A 15,128-nucleotide genomic window follows, 5' to 3' on the forward strand; every position below is an offset into this window, starting at 1 on the left:
ATGTCTTGTCTACTATAAAACAGCTTTATAATTAAAATATTCTCTGAAATCATCCAGTTCAGACGCATGTCTTCTGCACGATCCCAAAATACTCTTAGAAAAAAAAAAAAACGCCTCCTCAGAAAGTATTTTAACGCTGGTCGGACTCTTCTTCTGCAGAAATACTCTTTAAGAAAAGTGGAGTGACGCAGACTTTCCCCTCAGAGGAGTTTGGACTGAATTGGGGGCTTTCGGAGGGGACGCGTTCAGAGTGTGCGCACCTGCGTGAGACCAGCAGTGTCCGCAATCTGAACAAGTGAGGAGCTGCTCCTCCGTCTGAAAACGCCCGTGAGGAAGGATTTTTTTTTTTTTTAAAGAACATCTTTAACAATGACTGAGATTTGCGCTGGATTACAAACTATGAGGAGCTTCATCCTCTGAAGCAGCTGCGACCGTCGCGTCCAGACACCGATGCGCAGCGTCCTCTGGCACCAGCTCTGCGTGCTGTCACCCCGCGAGGAAACATGACATCCAGATCACTGGCTTATGTCTTACTGCTGTCTGTCCTCCACACATGGTGAGTGGCCTGCTTTTGTTTCAAACTGCTGTAAAATATATTAAAAAAAGACATAAAAACAGAAAGCAAAGGTGTGTTGTGTTCAGGGATGTTGGATAAAATAAGCTCTCCAAATAAAACTTTATCAGTAAGTTTATCTCTGATGTAATGCTTCTGCAGAAAACACTTCACCTGTTCCCCTTCACCTCCTTCTTCTTCTTTCTTCTTCTTCTTCTTCTTCTTCATTCTACCTGTGCAGCTCTCTAACTATCGAGTATGAGGAGGACTATGAGGATGTCACTGTGAACCAGATGCTGGCTCCTAAATCACAAGACACGGACACCACGGAAATACTCAACAATTTACTGAAAGAATATGACAAGAAACTGCGGCCGGATATCGGAGGTAACTGACTCTTCAAAAGATGTTTTTCACCTAAAGCTGCAGACTGTAAATCAATTATATCAACACATGCAAATCTGGCACTGATAACACAACATAATCCTGCAGAGTCAGACATCCACACATTATATCACACACCGTGAATATGCCAAAATCATGTCAGACCTCTACAATGTCCCACAGCAGCACTGGATATATAGATGATGTGGTTATCAGACTTCACAAGGTCAGACATCACAGCTGTTTGTTTTCTGCAGGTGAGGTGACGTCATTGTGCCTTTTAATTTTAATGTGGTTGTAACAGATCCAGTGAGGTCAGAGTGTTTGGATATCTGTAACATCAGATGTCACCGGATCCAACGAGGGCATCACTTTGTTTTCACATGAGGAGGCGACACGATGGCTCAGATCAGTGCTGCTCAAACTTTCTCAGACCGACTGGACCAATAAAAACAAACCGAGCCGACCACCGTCAGTGTTAACAATATATTAGAAATTATAGCCTAATCAGGTGACAGTCTGCTCACTCATCATTGTCTCTGTTGCCATATTAAAGGAGCACTATGTAGATTTTGGGAATAATTTGAATCAGAAGAGAAAACATCCTCATTGTCTGATTTTCTTTTTTTTAATGTCTAACCAAACTAAATAAACAAACTCTTTGTTTTCATGGCCGATTAAAGTGAATAAACAAACTGACCTTAAAGGACAATTTCATACTGTTTCACTTTGTTTATCTGTGGCGGACCCTGCCACCTTTCTAGCTTCAAACAGTGTTCTGGGGACCTTATTTTCCTCTGAAAACAGCTTGTTTATCAGCTATGGAAAATATAAATGTATCTGAGTTTGTATTATTACCTCTATAATATTGTAAATATGAAAATTCTGGGTTTGAATTTCTTCTCCAAAACTACATAATGCTCCTTTAGTATCTAATCAAACCTTAGGCTATGCTAGCTGGATGGGCTAACTCATCATTTCATCTTATATATTACATTCTGATGTTAGTATATTGATCACATCATCCTGCGTGTGTTGTAGTGCCGTTGCTAAAGCTAACATTTCCAGGTGCATGCTAATTTTTCAGAACGTGTTTTAACAAATTAGGTTTTTTTTAAAAAGTGACGCAGACAAAACCGTTCCAGTCGGATAAATATGTACTGAACACATGCCGTCATAATTTGGCACCGGTTAATATTTATACTGGTTCTCCATCCTGGTAGCTTAGGCTGCCATTTTCTAATACATTTTTAAAACAAAGGCGTAAGAAACTGCATTTTAGATCGACCTGTTCCTGTTACACGCTGTTCATTGTTACATCACATCCGTGGTTGTTTGTGTGGCGCGAGGGGAGAGTCACCCAGTTTCTCAGCTGTTTCTTACTTAAGGACCTGCAGCAGCAAAGGTCAAGATGTATCTCATCAGCATATCCTCATGAATATAAATTACATTTGGAGGTTGAAACTTTGAGCGCAGGAGGGAGAGGTTTTTTTTTTTTTAATTCACAGGCTCTCGTGCCTGTTGCATTTGCATTTCCCACGTCATATACAGCGTGAGAGGATCCGAGAACGTGTTGTTTGTCGCTCGTGCAGAGACGGTGTTCACTCTCACCTCCTGCTTCTGGTTTTCTCTATGAATGTTTTCCTGCTGTCAGGATCAGGAGATACTGCGATGGTCTCATTCTGCAGTGTGTTATAATGGAGACGTCAAAGAATCGGCTTCATGTGCAATATTTTTCCTGACTTTTTTGGTGATTTGCCTGCTTGATGCATGAGCAGCTGTTTGGTAACAACAAGAGGGATTTCCACCACATGGCTTAAACGTAAAGCAACGAGTGACAGTCCAAACTCCATCCCATTGTGCCGTAGTGACGCGTATTAAAGTAACCAAACAAATGTGAAATGAAATCAAATAACCACACATGATTTTCCACACGGTGAACCTCGGTCCCTCTGTGTCCCTGGGGCTCTGGGGCCCAGGTTGGTAATTAATTAAGCAAACGAGCACGCTTTAAATGTCTTCAAAATGGCAGAAACTTGGAACGCATGACCTGATTTATTGTGAAAAATATGCAGGTGTTTAACAAGAGCTGGACAGGACAGCAGGTGCGCAACCATCAGGTCATCCTGTCAGGTCAGTCCTATTAATGTGGTCGCAGCATCTGTATTACCTCAGCCTCGGGGCAGGTGTTGCATGAATGCTACAGCTGTTACTATGGCTACCAAGCCAGGTAAGCTCAGTTGTTTCGGCCTGACAGAGAGGCAGCAGGAGGGAACAAATATAACTGGTACGCAGGATGTCAGAGGGCCACACTGAGCGGTGGACGAGAACTTTTGATGCCGTCCTGAGAGAGCTGATCCCTCTCTCAAATCCTAAGTGCCACTTTCTCCGTGTCACTTCCTCCATGTGTCGCTTTGACTCCAATAAATAACCCTGACCTCTCACTCTCCTATCTTACGTAACACATTTGGGTTTTTTCTTTCCTTCCACTCACCTGTGGACACTTTCAGGCGCTTTCATTTACCTCGCTCAAAGGGAACCGTGCACTATGACCTAAAACTAACAGAAAGCTTTTCAGTCACAAAAAGCTCTGCTGCACGTTTACTTTAAATAAACCTTCAGTGTCGCGCAAATTTATTGAACCCTAACGCCCGAGCCTGGACTTCACTCTTCATTACGTCAGCTGTGTGTTTGCCATTGAAAATGAGGTGTGGCTGAAAGGGTTAAAGGTGCAATAAGTAAGATATGGGCCCATTTTAAATTCAAACTCAAAACCAATAGGTGGCAGCAAGTCACCAGAGCAAGCGCTAACTGCTGCTAACTGTAGCCACCAGTGCTAGTTAGCTCAGTTAGCCATGCTGCTAGCTGTTCGGACTGGGAGCTCAGGGACCAGGGGAGTGTTCATGTTCATGGGGCTAGCTGGATAGCATGCTAATTTCGGTAGATGTCTTTTCAGCAAAACATAAAGTGTAAACATACGTCAAAACTGCTATTTGTTCACATTCTGTTGATAATTTCATTTTTTTTACGTTTAACTACGATTCTTACATATTGCCCCTTTAAGTTGACTTATTTACGTTTTTAACGTAGTTTGAAGGGATAACTTCTCCCATGTGTGTATTTTTCTGGTCTGTTTCCATTACAAAAGCGTGACTGGTCGGTTTCAGTGACAGGCCTGGAGTGAATTATGATGCTCCAGGAACAACACCAACACAGCGATATTAGTTTCCCCAGTTGTTTTGAAACTGTAGTTTTTTATTTGAACACTTTAAAACTTTTTTTTACAGAAACAAGTTGACATAACCATCTAATATGTTAGCAGACAGTTGCTTATTTGCAGTCATGTGTCAGACCACCTGATGAATGATGACGCCCAACATTGACTCTCTTTTAGCTCCGTTTTTGGTCTCTACCAACTTCAGAGGGACATGTCTGACTCTTTAGCTGCTTAATGTTCACCAGCTAGTTGCTAACGTTGTCTGCTGTTTGGTTCTGGTTTCTCAGAATTTTTTCACTGACTTGCTGCCTGTTGAGGCTGAAAATGACACCATGACGGCGGCCATTTTCCCCTGACATCACACTCAGGGTGGAAACTGAAACGCTGTGCTGCTGTGTTCGAGGGTGCAAGTCATATAAATATAGGCGATCTGAAAAACTGTAACCATTTCACTGCTTCTTGATTGATTAGCAACTGTTCAGACAATGGAGTAGTTTAATCCTGAGGGACATCGAACCATCATTCAAGATAACCAATTACCTGCCATTAGACAACAGTTAACGCCACCATTCAACCACATTTGACCTAACGTGAGGCGTAAATTAATTCAGAATTAAACACATATCTTGGAGACGTTTGTCTAACCCTGGAAGCGAAACACAAATGATGAAGCGTTAGCTAGGAGTCAGGAGCAAACAAGTTATCAAATATGTTGTTTTACCTTAAAATACGGCCGAATGTGCCACCATATTTTCACTATCCATCATCTTCTGGGCTGCTGATCAGTTGGGAAGCTGTTAAATGACAACTATTTGTCACATTGCCTACGTTAATACGACTTGTTACCCAGAGGACAGCAGCGTCATATTACCCGGCATTCAAGCTTCACACGCTGAGCATTAACGTTGGAGAAACATGGCCGCCGTTTGAATGAGGTCTTCTCTCTGAAGGTTTGACCACTTTCACATACATGTAGTCTGTTTGGCGTCCAGATCTTTGATTTATTGATCTTAAGATGAAAAGCTACAAGCAAAGAAACTTCATGATGTGCAGATTGTTGCACAAACGATGGAAACGATTTTGTTGTCGGCAGTGATGTGAAGCGTGATCCAGTAAAACCATCAAGAATCATGAACTTCACATTTTACAGGTGCTGTAGTGTTCAACTGTTCTGTCTGAGTAATAAACACAGTGACCTTTTCACCGAGATACTTTAGGGACGACCAGACTCTCTCTTTTTCTCTGTTATTTCCCCGTCACACACACACACACACACACTCCTTCACACGGTACATTATTATTCTATTGAGGACCACAGATCTGTATTCGTCTCTGGACGCCCGGCCAAAGCTGACTAAATTACCTTGTATGGATAATTTCAAAAGAAGCAATGATAAACAGGATGTCGGCAATTAGCTTTTCTCTTTTTTTTGTTCAATTCCCCTGACCACTAACCACAGATAAGTAAATTAAACAGTCATTTGTTGTGATGCTGGCCCTTTGATGGCAGATGGTGCTCTGAAGTTGTTTGACCTTGTCCTCTCGAGCATTAATGAATGTGACTTTTTTAAAGCTTTTCACGGCTCATGGTTAAACAACGAGTGGCATTTTCCACCACACGGCTTGAATGTAAAGTGATACACCTGCGCTGGTGTCTCAGTTGTGTCACGTCTGCCTGTACAGTACTTAACGTTTATTATTACCTGGAGAGGAAATAACAGAGGCCGTCAGTTGGACTTCATTATTTTAACCGTGTCTATCTTAGAGCTTCTTCTGAAGGACAAATAACACTTTCTTCCTGTGACAAATGTAAAAGTTGCATTTGTTGGCCAAAAAAACCTGCAAAGCTCTTTATAAACACTATTTGCAACACCACTGGATTGACATTTCACACTGACGAAGGCCCAATTTGTCTTGGCAGTCTTCGGCAGTTGGAAGTGTGCAGCCTGTCACCTCCAGCTCTTAATCTAACAGCTCAGCATGGCTGCTCCCGACTGTTATTTGACTGCCCTGCAAATATTTAAAATGCCAAAATTGCCGGTGTCTTGTTTTGTAGATGCTTTTTTCGACGAGCCACGGCTAACCCCGGTGACTAATACGCTGCATTTCCGTTAACCGTTTCACTGTGAAAGCGACCTGGTTCATCGGGTGAATGCTTTTAATGTGAATTAGCAGCAGTAGGAATAGTTAATACAGCTCTGATATGTAACAGTAAACAGTGAGGCTTACATTAGTCAGTTAAAATTACAAAAAGGTCTACTGGATGAATGCATACGGGAGATTAGCTTAGCTGCATTTACAGTAGATGTAGTTTATGGACAGGTGGTGCAACAGGTTCATGTCCCTTCGTGTGGGTTCATTTTCTGTCCTAACACATGTTTTGGAGAATGGTTTTGAAAAAAGTTCAGATGTTGTTGGTAGCTCTCCGTCAAAGCGGATCAACACACAAAAACCTGACCTATAAAACGTAGATAACATTTCTACTTTCTCAGTTCTTCTTCGTTGCACCATATTGAATCTCATTTGTGAACTTCACAATTATCAAATAAAAGTAAATTCACCTTTTTCAAAAGGCTTTACAGCAAAAAATCAATTTGTGTTTCGTAAACAACAAGATTTGTAATACAAGGGCTACCGAAAAATGCCCTGAACAAAAATTCAATAGAGGTTTAATACATCAAATACACAACATAACACTCAACACTAATTACACTTAAATTAGCAGTTTTCCAATGGGAGTTTTGTATTGCACGAAGCTATTGGGAGCAGCGCCAGCAAATCACAGCAAGCACTATGTTAGCGGGAGATCTTGAATGTCACTACAAGATTAATATAAGTATAATTTACAGATGAGTGCAGAGAATCTAAAGAATTCAGGTTATGTTCTGCTACACGGTGAGCAGCCAGAGAAGAAGAAGAAGTGACCTCGTCTAAACTGGATATTTCTGTTTTGTAACAAGTTGAACAAAGTGGGACCCAAACTCAGACACACAGGCAGGCAAGAAATTAGAACGAAAAGCAAATTTTAATAGCATAAAGCTGGAAATCCAAATCCAAAATCCCAAATTGTAGCCAAAAAAGGCACAAGTACAAACCAAAAGCAAGAATACGAACCAGAAATAATGTTAGGAATCAAAAAAACGCAAACACATGACAGGAAGACAAGGACCTGAATACACAAGCAGTGATTAACTAACACTGATGAGGAGTGAAAAGGGCGGGAAAACAGACAAAGGGAGGAAATGAACAGCAAAACATGACACATAATGACAGAACTTTCAAAATAAAACAGGAAATGACAAAACCAAAAGTCAAACCATGACACCAGTCCAGGATTCACTAGGTTGTTATATCGAGCACGAGAATGGCATATCCTGCTGCTACCAATAAAAACGACTACATAGAGAGATGATTACAGAATAAAATACATTAAACTAATATTGCTGATCGTAAATAGTCCTAAACGGGACTCTGATGCAGATGCACAGAGCATTTAATAGAGTTTGCAGGTGTGAAGAGTGTCGAACTTCTTGCGTCATCTAGTCGTAAACATAGTTTGATCTCAAACATCGGGAACGTTTTCTCAGTGCAGGTCCGCTTCACCGACTGCATGTGTGGCTCTTTAATGGACTTAAAATCCCATTATAATTAGCAGCTGTGTTTTTTTTTCCTTCCTCTGTTGTTTATAATGTCAAGTCAAAAGCAGTTAAAAGCCGACACCATCACGGTAATATAATGGGCTTTCAGAGGAGAAACATCAGCCTGAGAAACTGAAACAGGAATGCGCCGTTTTAAATGTCACCTTTCTCACACGAGATGAGCGAGGCTTTTGTTCAGACCATCACCTAGTAACTACGGTGGTTACAAAAGATGTTGTCAGGATGTGTCAGACTCAGCTCGGCGGATGACAGCGACTTGATTGATGAGAATTACACATTTTTACGTTGAGTTCACATCGATTAATCAGATGATTTCATGTGGGGGAGAAAAAAACAGTCGATCCATTTGAGTCGTATGATAAAAGGCTGTGAGATGAGATGGAAGTGGAGCTGTTTGTTTTTTCAAACTATTTGCAAACTAATTTTTTTAGGAGGAGAGTTCAATCATGAATATGGACCGTTATTATCCATATCTATCAAAACAGACACAATCGGCTTCGGCCAGAGCAGATTATCCATCTTAAAGCTGACTTTTGTCTCTTCCTCTGTGTCCTGTACAGTGAAACAACTATAGTAGGTGAAGTGATATCAGGCTTGATATAACGGGCGAGGCTGCTTTAGTCTGTTTGATTATATTTTGTCTGTATTTGTCTGCAGAAGTACAATATATACTGTATAACTGGATCTAATAAAAACATGCGATCTGATGGGGATCCCAGATACGTTAGAAGGCCTAAACTGCAAAACTCTCTCACAGGAGTTAATCATGCTGCTGTAAATGTCTTATTATTACTATAATGAAAATTTGTTCATTAATTAATCTCTGTATCAAAATATTGAAAATATCTCTCATCAATGCACGGCCTTAGCTAAAAGTTGGATGTACATACAAATGATGTACTAATATGTCATACACTTAGATGGTAGTGTGTTACTCAGTTGTCCTGTGCTGTCAGTGATCTATGACTTTATGTCACTGTAACCTGTACGACTGCTAAGCTAACAGGCAAACAAACCACTTTCACATTAAAATAAGAGCATATATGTGGGGCTTTTAAACGTGGGTGAACTTGCTAAAAATAGGCAATTGACTCTTTTCACATTGCCAAGAGGGAAGTTTGTCTTTCTGTTCTTTTTTTCCTGGTGTGCTGAAAATCAGGGAGTCCAAATCATTGAAATTATGAAATGGACACCTAGTGTTTTTTGGAGCTGGAGCGAATGAGTGGGACATATCGCTGCTTTTTTTATCTCTGTTGAGAGGCAGCTGGCAGGGATCTGGTGTTGACACGGAAGCGACTGACAATGTGACGGTGGTTAGTTTTTAATATCTTTAAGTGTTCAGTCTCTCTTTCAAACTCAGCAACACCTGAACGATGTCCAAGAGCTGTTTGAAAGGAGGTGGATTGGAAAAGAAATAACAAGCCGGCGGCCTGAACTTCAACACACATCAGAGTATCGCGCCTGACAAGGGGCGAAAATGAGCGTGTCCACCCTGATGTTGTGTTTTCATGATACATTGTATTTGACACGAGTGTGAATGCTGATTGTATCCATTTACATTCAAGACAAAAGACAGATGGAAGTGGGTTTTTGTCTGTCCTGTGTGAGGAGTAAACTGAAACTAACTAAATAACGGATTAATTGGATTGCAGAACTAACGCGTTACGTTACTCGTTGCGTCAAAAAAACAATCTGAGCACTGTAACGGATTATTTTGTAACAAGTAACCTCCAACACTGGTGCTGACATTATGTCAAAGACATCTTTGTATTGTGTTGCATAGATATCTACTGAAGTTAGCATGCTAAGCAGCTAGCCCCGGCCCGTCTTTTCTAATAAAACTGCTCAGAGCTCCTATTCTGGACTGCTTACTGCACGGCTAACTGAGCTAACTGGCTAACAGCGGCTTCAGATAGCAGCGATATGTGATAACTGATATATCTGATGATATGCTGCTTGCTATTTTTTTGGAGTATAAATTCAAAAGATGGCCGATTACACCTTTAAGCTCAATTGCATCCCACACTTGGAAATTGTTTGTGAACCCAAAAGGCACAAAAAACATTCTGACAAACAATGGATCAACACTTTAGAGCAAAAAAAACCCAACCCTACTGGATGGGTTGACTATCTATGGTCAGTGTGCTTAATTGTGGCCAAAGTGACGTACAGGTAGTCAATAGTACTGTCTCTGATGAAGTAGTGTTCCCAGTAATCTTGGTCTTTAGGTGTTTTGAAGTAGCACAATGTTGAACTATACATCTGGGGAAAAAAAACTTTATAAATGCAGCTGCAGGAACAATCCTTTAGTTTTCAGACAGTATCCAAGGGCAGCAGAATATTCTGCTCTGAGTATGAGAAATCAGTGGCATTTGGATTTAACATGATAGTACAACCAAACTTAAATGTAAAATACTAACATTTAATTTTACCACAGAACAGACCACTGTACCTGTTTTTGTCACACTTATTCTTGCAAGAGGATGCAGATAAAAAGTGTTAAGTACACTAAGATGTAACTCCAGTCTTAGTTGCAGCCACAGTGCAGCTCTTCTCCTGCACGTTCATTAAAAAACCTTAAACCAGCTTTGGTGTCTGTCTGCTTACTGGGTGACAGATGATCGGCCGTGCCACAGTTAGCCGGAGGGAGGTGATCTGTTCTGCTTTTTGAATATTTCAGAGCCCTTGGCATTTCTTCGAGTAATGAGCCCGGACGATGAGACGAGAAGTTGAAGTCTTTATGCCGTAAGTCATTATTCTGCAGCTCAGAATACGCAGACGCCGAACGCGAGGATAGGCTGCGACTTTCCCACATGTGCTTTTTTCATCGGGACTTCCTGCGAGCTTATGTGAGTAATGAGAGGACAAAAATGTGCAGCAGTGGAGACCAGTCACTCCAATAAAACAAGTCCTAGTGTGAGGTAGAAGCTTTACTTTTATCTGGAAGGTGAGCGATATTCAAGGAAAATAATGTCCTCATACCTAAATGACATGCTGTGCATGAAGTACCAGCAACAGGCTTACTATATAAACATTAGGGTTAACATTGTTTCCAACATGGTACAGTAACGATAATAAACACATGGTTAACAGTGAAGGTTGAGTTTACATGTGTTACCAGTTGTTGGTTTGTCGGCAGGATTATATAAAAACTACTGAATGCATTTTCATGACACTTGGATGGAGGATGAGTCTCGGTCCAGAATAGACCCCATTAACTTTTGGTGCTGATCCAGATAAAGGGACAGGTCCGGGAATTGTTTCTCACCTTCTTGAACATTATGAGACATATTTCTGTTAACTTCTCCGGGAATAATGCGTCGATCTTGGTGGAAAGAAATCCTTCTTATGATTACAAGGCTGGTATCTGTGAGTGAGTACCATGAGGACTTAAATGATGGTTTAAATGACTATCAAGTTTTGTATTGGATTATGCTTGACTGGGACTGTTAGGCTTTGGCTGAGGTATCTAGCTCAGTGCAGTCTCTCTTGTTTTTTCATGTGTTTCAAAAGGTATCATTATATGTTGACTTTTAGTTGTATTGTTATGATATTACAAGAATACTTTGGTACTATTTTGTTTGCTGTTGGAAATTAGTTGAATTTTATAATAACTTTTATGTGTGATTTTGCAGTTTTGCTCAGAAAAATGTTCTTATCAATATCATGAAGTGTCTCTGCACTATTTAACATTCAAAGAAGAAAGTTAATCAGCTTCATTCTGGCATTGACCAGCCGTCACTAACATTCAGTGTGGGCAACACCTATTCCCGGCCCCGTACCTGCTTTTTTTTGTTGTTTTTTTGTGATTGTTGATGAGCACTTATTGAAAATCAAAGGTGGATTATCCTCCTGACTGAGGAGCCGTTGGGGCGAGGATGTGGTGGGAAGATCCAAACCCACTCAGGATAACAGGCGGGCCGACAGAGGTCAAAAGAATTGATCTGTTTGACGCTTCACATAAGTGGAAGTCTAATTAACTCATTAAATATTTCAGTTCTTTTGTAAACAGGGAGAAGTTACCCTTGGCGAGGGGCAGACATAATGAATCTGCATCTGCCGTGCTGTTTCTTCATTGTTAAACAGTTCACGTAGACTTTCTATATTTTATTCTAAGTCTGCTTTGCTTCTTTGAATAAGGATGGCAGGCTAATGTGACATTTTCTAATTTTACATTAACATGAAAAGGCAAACATCCAGCCGCCGTCACACGTTTCCCGTTCACCATAAATATCGCTGTCAGCGTGTCAAACAAAGGGACGAGGCTGCGGTTTGTCCCCTGCTCTTCACCGGCAGCTAATGTACGTCCATTCATCAGACAGGGGCCAGGCTCCAGCGCTAAACCTGAAAAAAAGATTAGCTAATGTCTCCGTGGACCTGTTCATCATTCTCTGCCCACCTTAATGACAAATAAATCTCACAAGAGTTTGAAGCTTGCCTCTACCCCCCCTCCCCGACTGGATGATTGTCTCAGTGTCTCCAAGTGCTCGTCCACCATCGCAGAGCAGATTACAGCCTCCCCCGAGAGGCTTCACTCTCTGTTATTCTCTTGTCTTCCTGTTGTTATTTAAGACTGCCCATCATCCACTCTCTATTACACCACTACAGCACATTATATTCAGTAGATGACCATTCAGACTATTTCACCGATGGCTGCGCCGATAAATAACCCACACGCAGCTACTAATTAATTCCTCGTTCGTGTTATCTATTTTGCTAAAGTTAATGAGCTGTCCCCATTTACTGAATGACTAGTCACAGCCTAACTGCTGCTAAGTGGCACTGTGGGCAGCGGCATCGCAACGCAATTAGGGATGTATAATGAAGAAGTGATGTCATTCGGCTTCACTTGCCATAGGTGCACATTTTCACCTCAGATTGCGTTTTTTGACAGACACAAGCAAAGTTTCCTTCTCTGATCACATACAGAGCTGATCTCTATAGTAACCTAATTAAGATTAAGATTAAGATTGTCTTTGTTTATCCCGCAAAGGGGAAATTCACATGTTACAACAGCTCGAGGTGCAACAGTACGAGTAAGAATCAGAAAGATATGCATAGAAATATTAAATAGAAAATAAATAGAAAGTGAGTGGAAAGTGACTGTTCATATAGTGCTGGAGTTAAACAGTCTGATGGCTGTGCGGTAGCGCTCCTTCTTACACAGTGGCAGGGTCCGCCACATATAAACAAAGTAAAGGAGCACTGTGTTGTTTTGGAGACGAAATTGAAACTCAGAATTTCTTATATTTACAACATTAATGAGGTAATGATACAAACTCAGAATTGTATTTTTCCATGACTGAGTAAACAAGCTGTTCTCAGAGGAAAGTAAGTTCCCAGAATACTGTTTATATGTGGTGGACCCTGCCACCTTTCTAGCTTTAAACAAAGCAAAACAGTATGAAACTGTGTTGTCCTTTGTTTAGTTTGTTTCGGTCTAAAGAAAAATTTCTTCCCTAAAACTACATATTGCACCTTTAAGTGTCTTTGTTTCTCTCTGTGAATTAGACGGGATGTTCGTTTTGTATGTAATATTTATTTTTTCCAAAATAAATTTCCATAACTTGGTCATTCTGAGGTGATCAGTTTCCTGACATTTTAAGAGTAAAGTCAACTTGGAAACTTTACAACAAAAATAATGCTAATAATAATGCAATAATGATAATATTTTTAGACAGCACAACACAATATTGATTTGAAAAAAATAAATGTTTCTTCCCATTACCGTGGCTATAGAATAAGTAGACTGAAATATGAACCCTGAGGATCTTCAGCACCATATAATATATTAATATTTATTTACATCATCACAATTGAAAAAGACTGAGGCTGAAGCTGTCCCAGACACAAGGTCACCATCGTCACAATTTAACAATCATGGAGACGACATTGAAAATATAAGTAGTGTTGTGTTACAGCATTATACTGAATACAGTTTCATGGTTCAGGTTTGTAAAGAAAATGAAATGCAGTGATCTCTACTGTATGTAACTATACGCCACTTAAACACGAGGTGAACCGAAGAGCTCGACAGACCTGCTGCGCCTCGTTACAGATTCTCAGCTATGATTGGACGTTTACTCTTCAAGCAGCTTATTTAGCAAAAGTCCAACTTACATCCACTCAGGTCACTTTTAGCTCCGTGTTACTCACTTATTGATTACAGCCACCACAAACCTTAAATTATTTTGTGATTGCAGGTTGTTTATAACGATAATAGTCTTTCATTTTTCGGCGATGTCAGCGGCGGGTACATGTGCATGCTTCTCAATGAATGCTCTCCAACAGAGATGGATCAGAAATACAAGTTTAATGTGATTTTTACATAAACTGTCGGCGACTGTGCACAGCGGTTATGATGTGGACCCATGTGGTGACACACACATTGCGCCTTCATACACAATCATCGTCCGTGTGTCATGTGATCAACGTTCCCTCTGGATCTGATGGATGGAGGTTTCAGTGCTTGTTAATTGAAAATACTTTGTAACGTGCTTTTCATTTTATTTGTGCTTATTTGTCGAACTAATTAGTCAATTTAAAATATCAAAGTGGGCAAGAGACACAAGGTGAAGACGATTAAACATAATAAATATCCTCAGTGTATTTCAGTAACATCCTCGCTCGCCCCCACCCCCTACGCTGACCTCCACATTCTTCCTCTTTGTTGCACACCACTTCCTGTTGAATATAAATTACTAATGCGAATTGGCTGCATACGAGCTTCATTCATTGGAAACAGGGTTATGCAGCAGATTATATAATGAGGTGTGTACTGTAATCTAAATAAGATGAAACCTTTTCTTTATCGTGCCGGCGATATTCTCTTTTAGAAACAGTGCAAGCTGTTCTCAGAGGAAAATAAGGTCCCAGAACACTGTTTGTAGCTAGAAAGATGGCAGGGTCCGCCACATATAAACAAAGTAAAACAGAATGAAGCTGTGTTTTCCTTTAAGGTCAAAACTACATAGTGCATCTTTAAGTGTCTTTGTGTCTCTCTGTGAATTAATCAGATGGGATGTTTGCATGTGAGTACACTTTGTTTAATAAAGACGATCAGGTATGAAGAGAGGAGACTGAGAAGCGGAGCAGCATTGCTGTTGGTTGACTCTCTCTAATTTACTTCCTGTCCTGGTGGCTGCTCCTCAGGTCAAAACACATCCTGTTGTTAACTCCCTCGTAGTGGAGGAGTGTGTTTGAAGTGTTTTCAGCCCCGGTTCCCATCTGGTGGTTGTATGGGGTGCTGATTAAAACCTGACATACAGAAACGTACAAAAAAAAGTTAATGTAGAGGGTTATGTATGGACACTGT

The 15,128-nt window shown here is 40.6% G+C and overlaps 1 protein-coding gene across 1 annotated transcript in view; it reads left to right on the forward strand.

The window, feature by feature from the left end:
- The first annotated feature begins 261 nt into the window (after positions 1-261).
- Positions 262-15,128, forward strand: part of gabrg3 (gamma-aminobutyric acid type A receptor subunit gamma3) — a 46,827-nt gene continuing 31,960 nt past the window's right edge. Inside the window, exons 1-2 of the mRNA XM_084355472.1 lie at positions 262-556; positions 795-940. Of these exons, the coding sequence (XP_084211598.1) occupies positions 504-556; positions 795-940 (199 nt within the window). The 5' untranslated portion in view covers positions 262-503. The remainder of the gene's footprint in view (positions 557-794; positions 941-15,128) is intronic.

The sequence above is a fragment of the Pagrus pagrus genome (assembly GCF_965226575.1).
Source record: "Pagrus pagrus genome assembly, chromosome: 6".
Lineage (NCBI taxonomy): Eukaryota > Metazoa > Chordata > Actinopteri > Spariformes > Sparidae > Pagrus > Pagrus pagrus.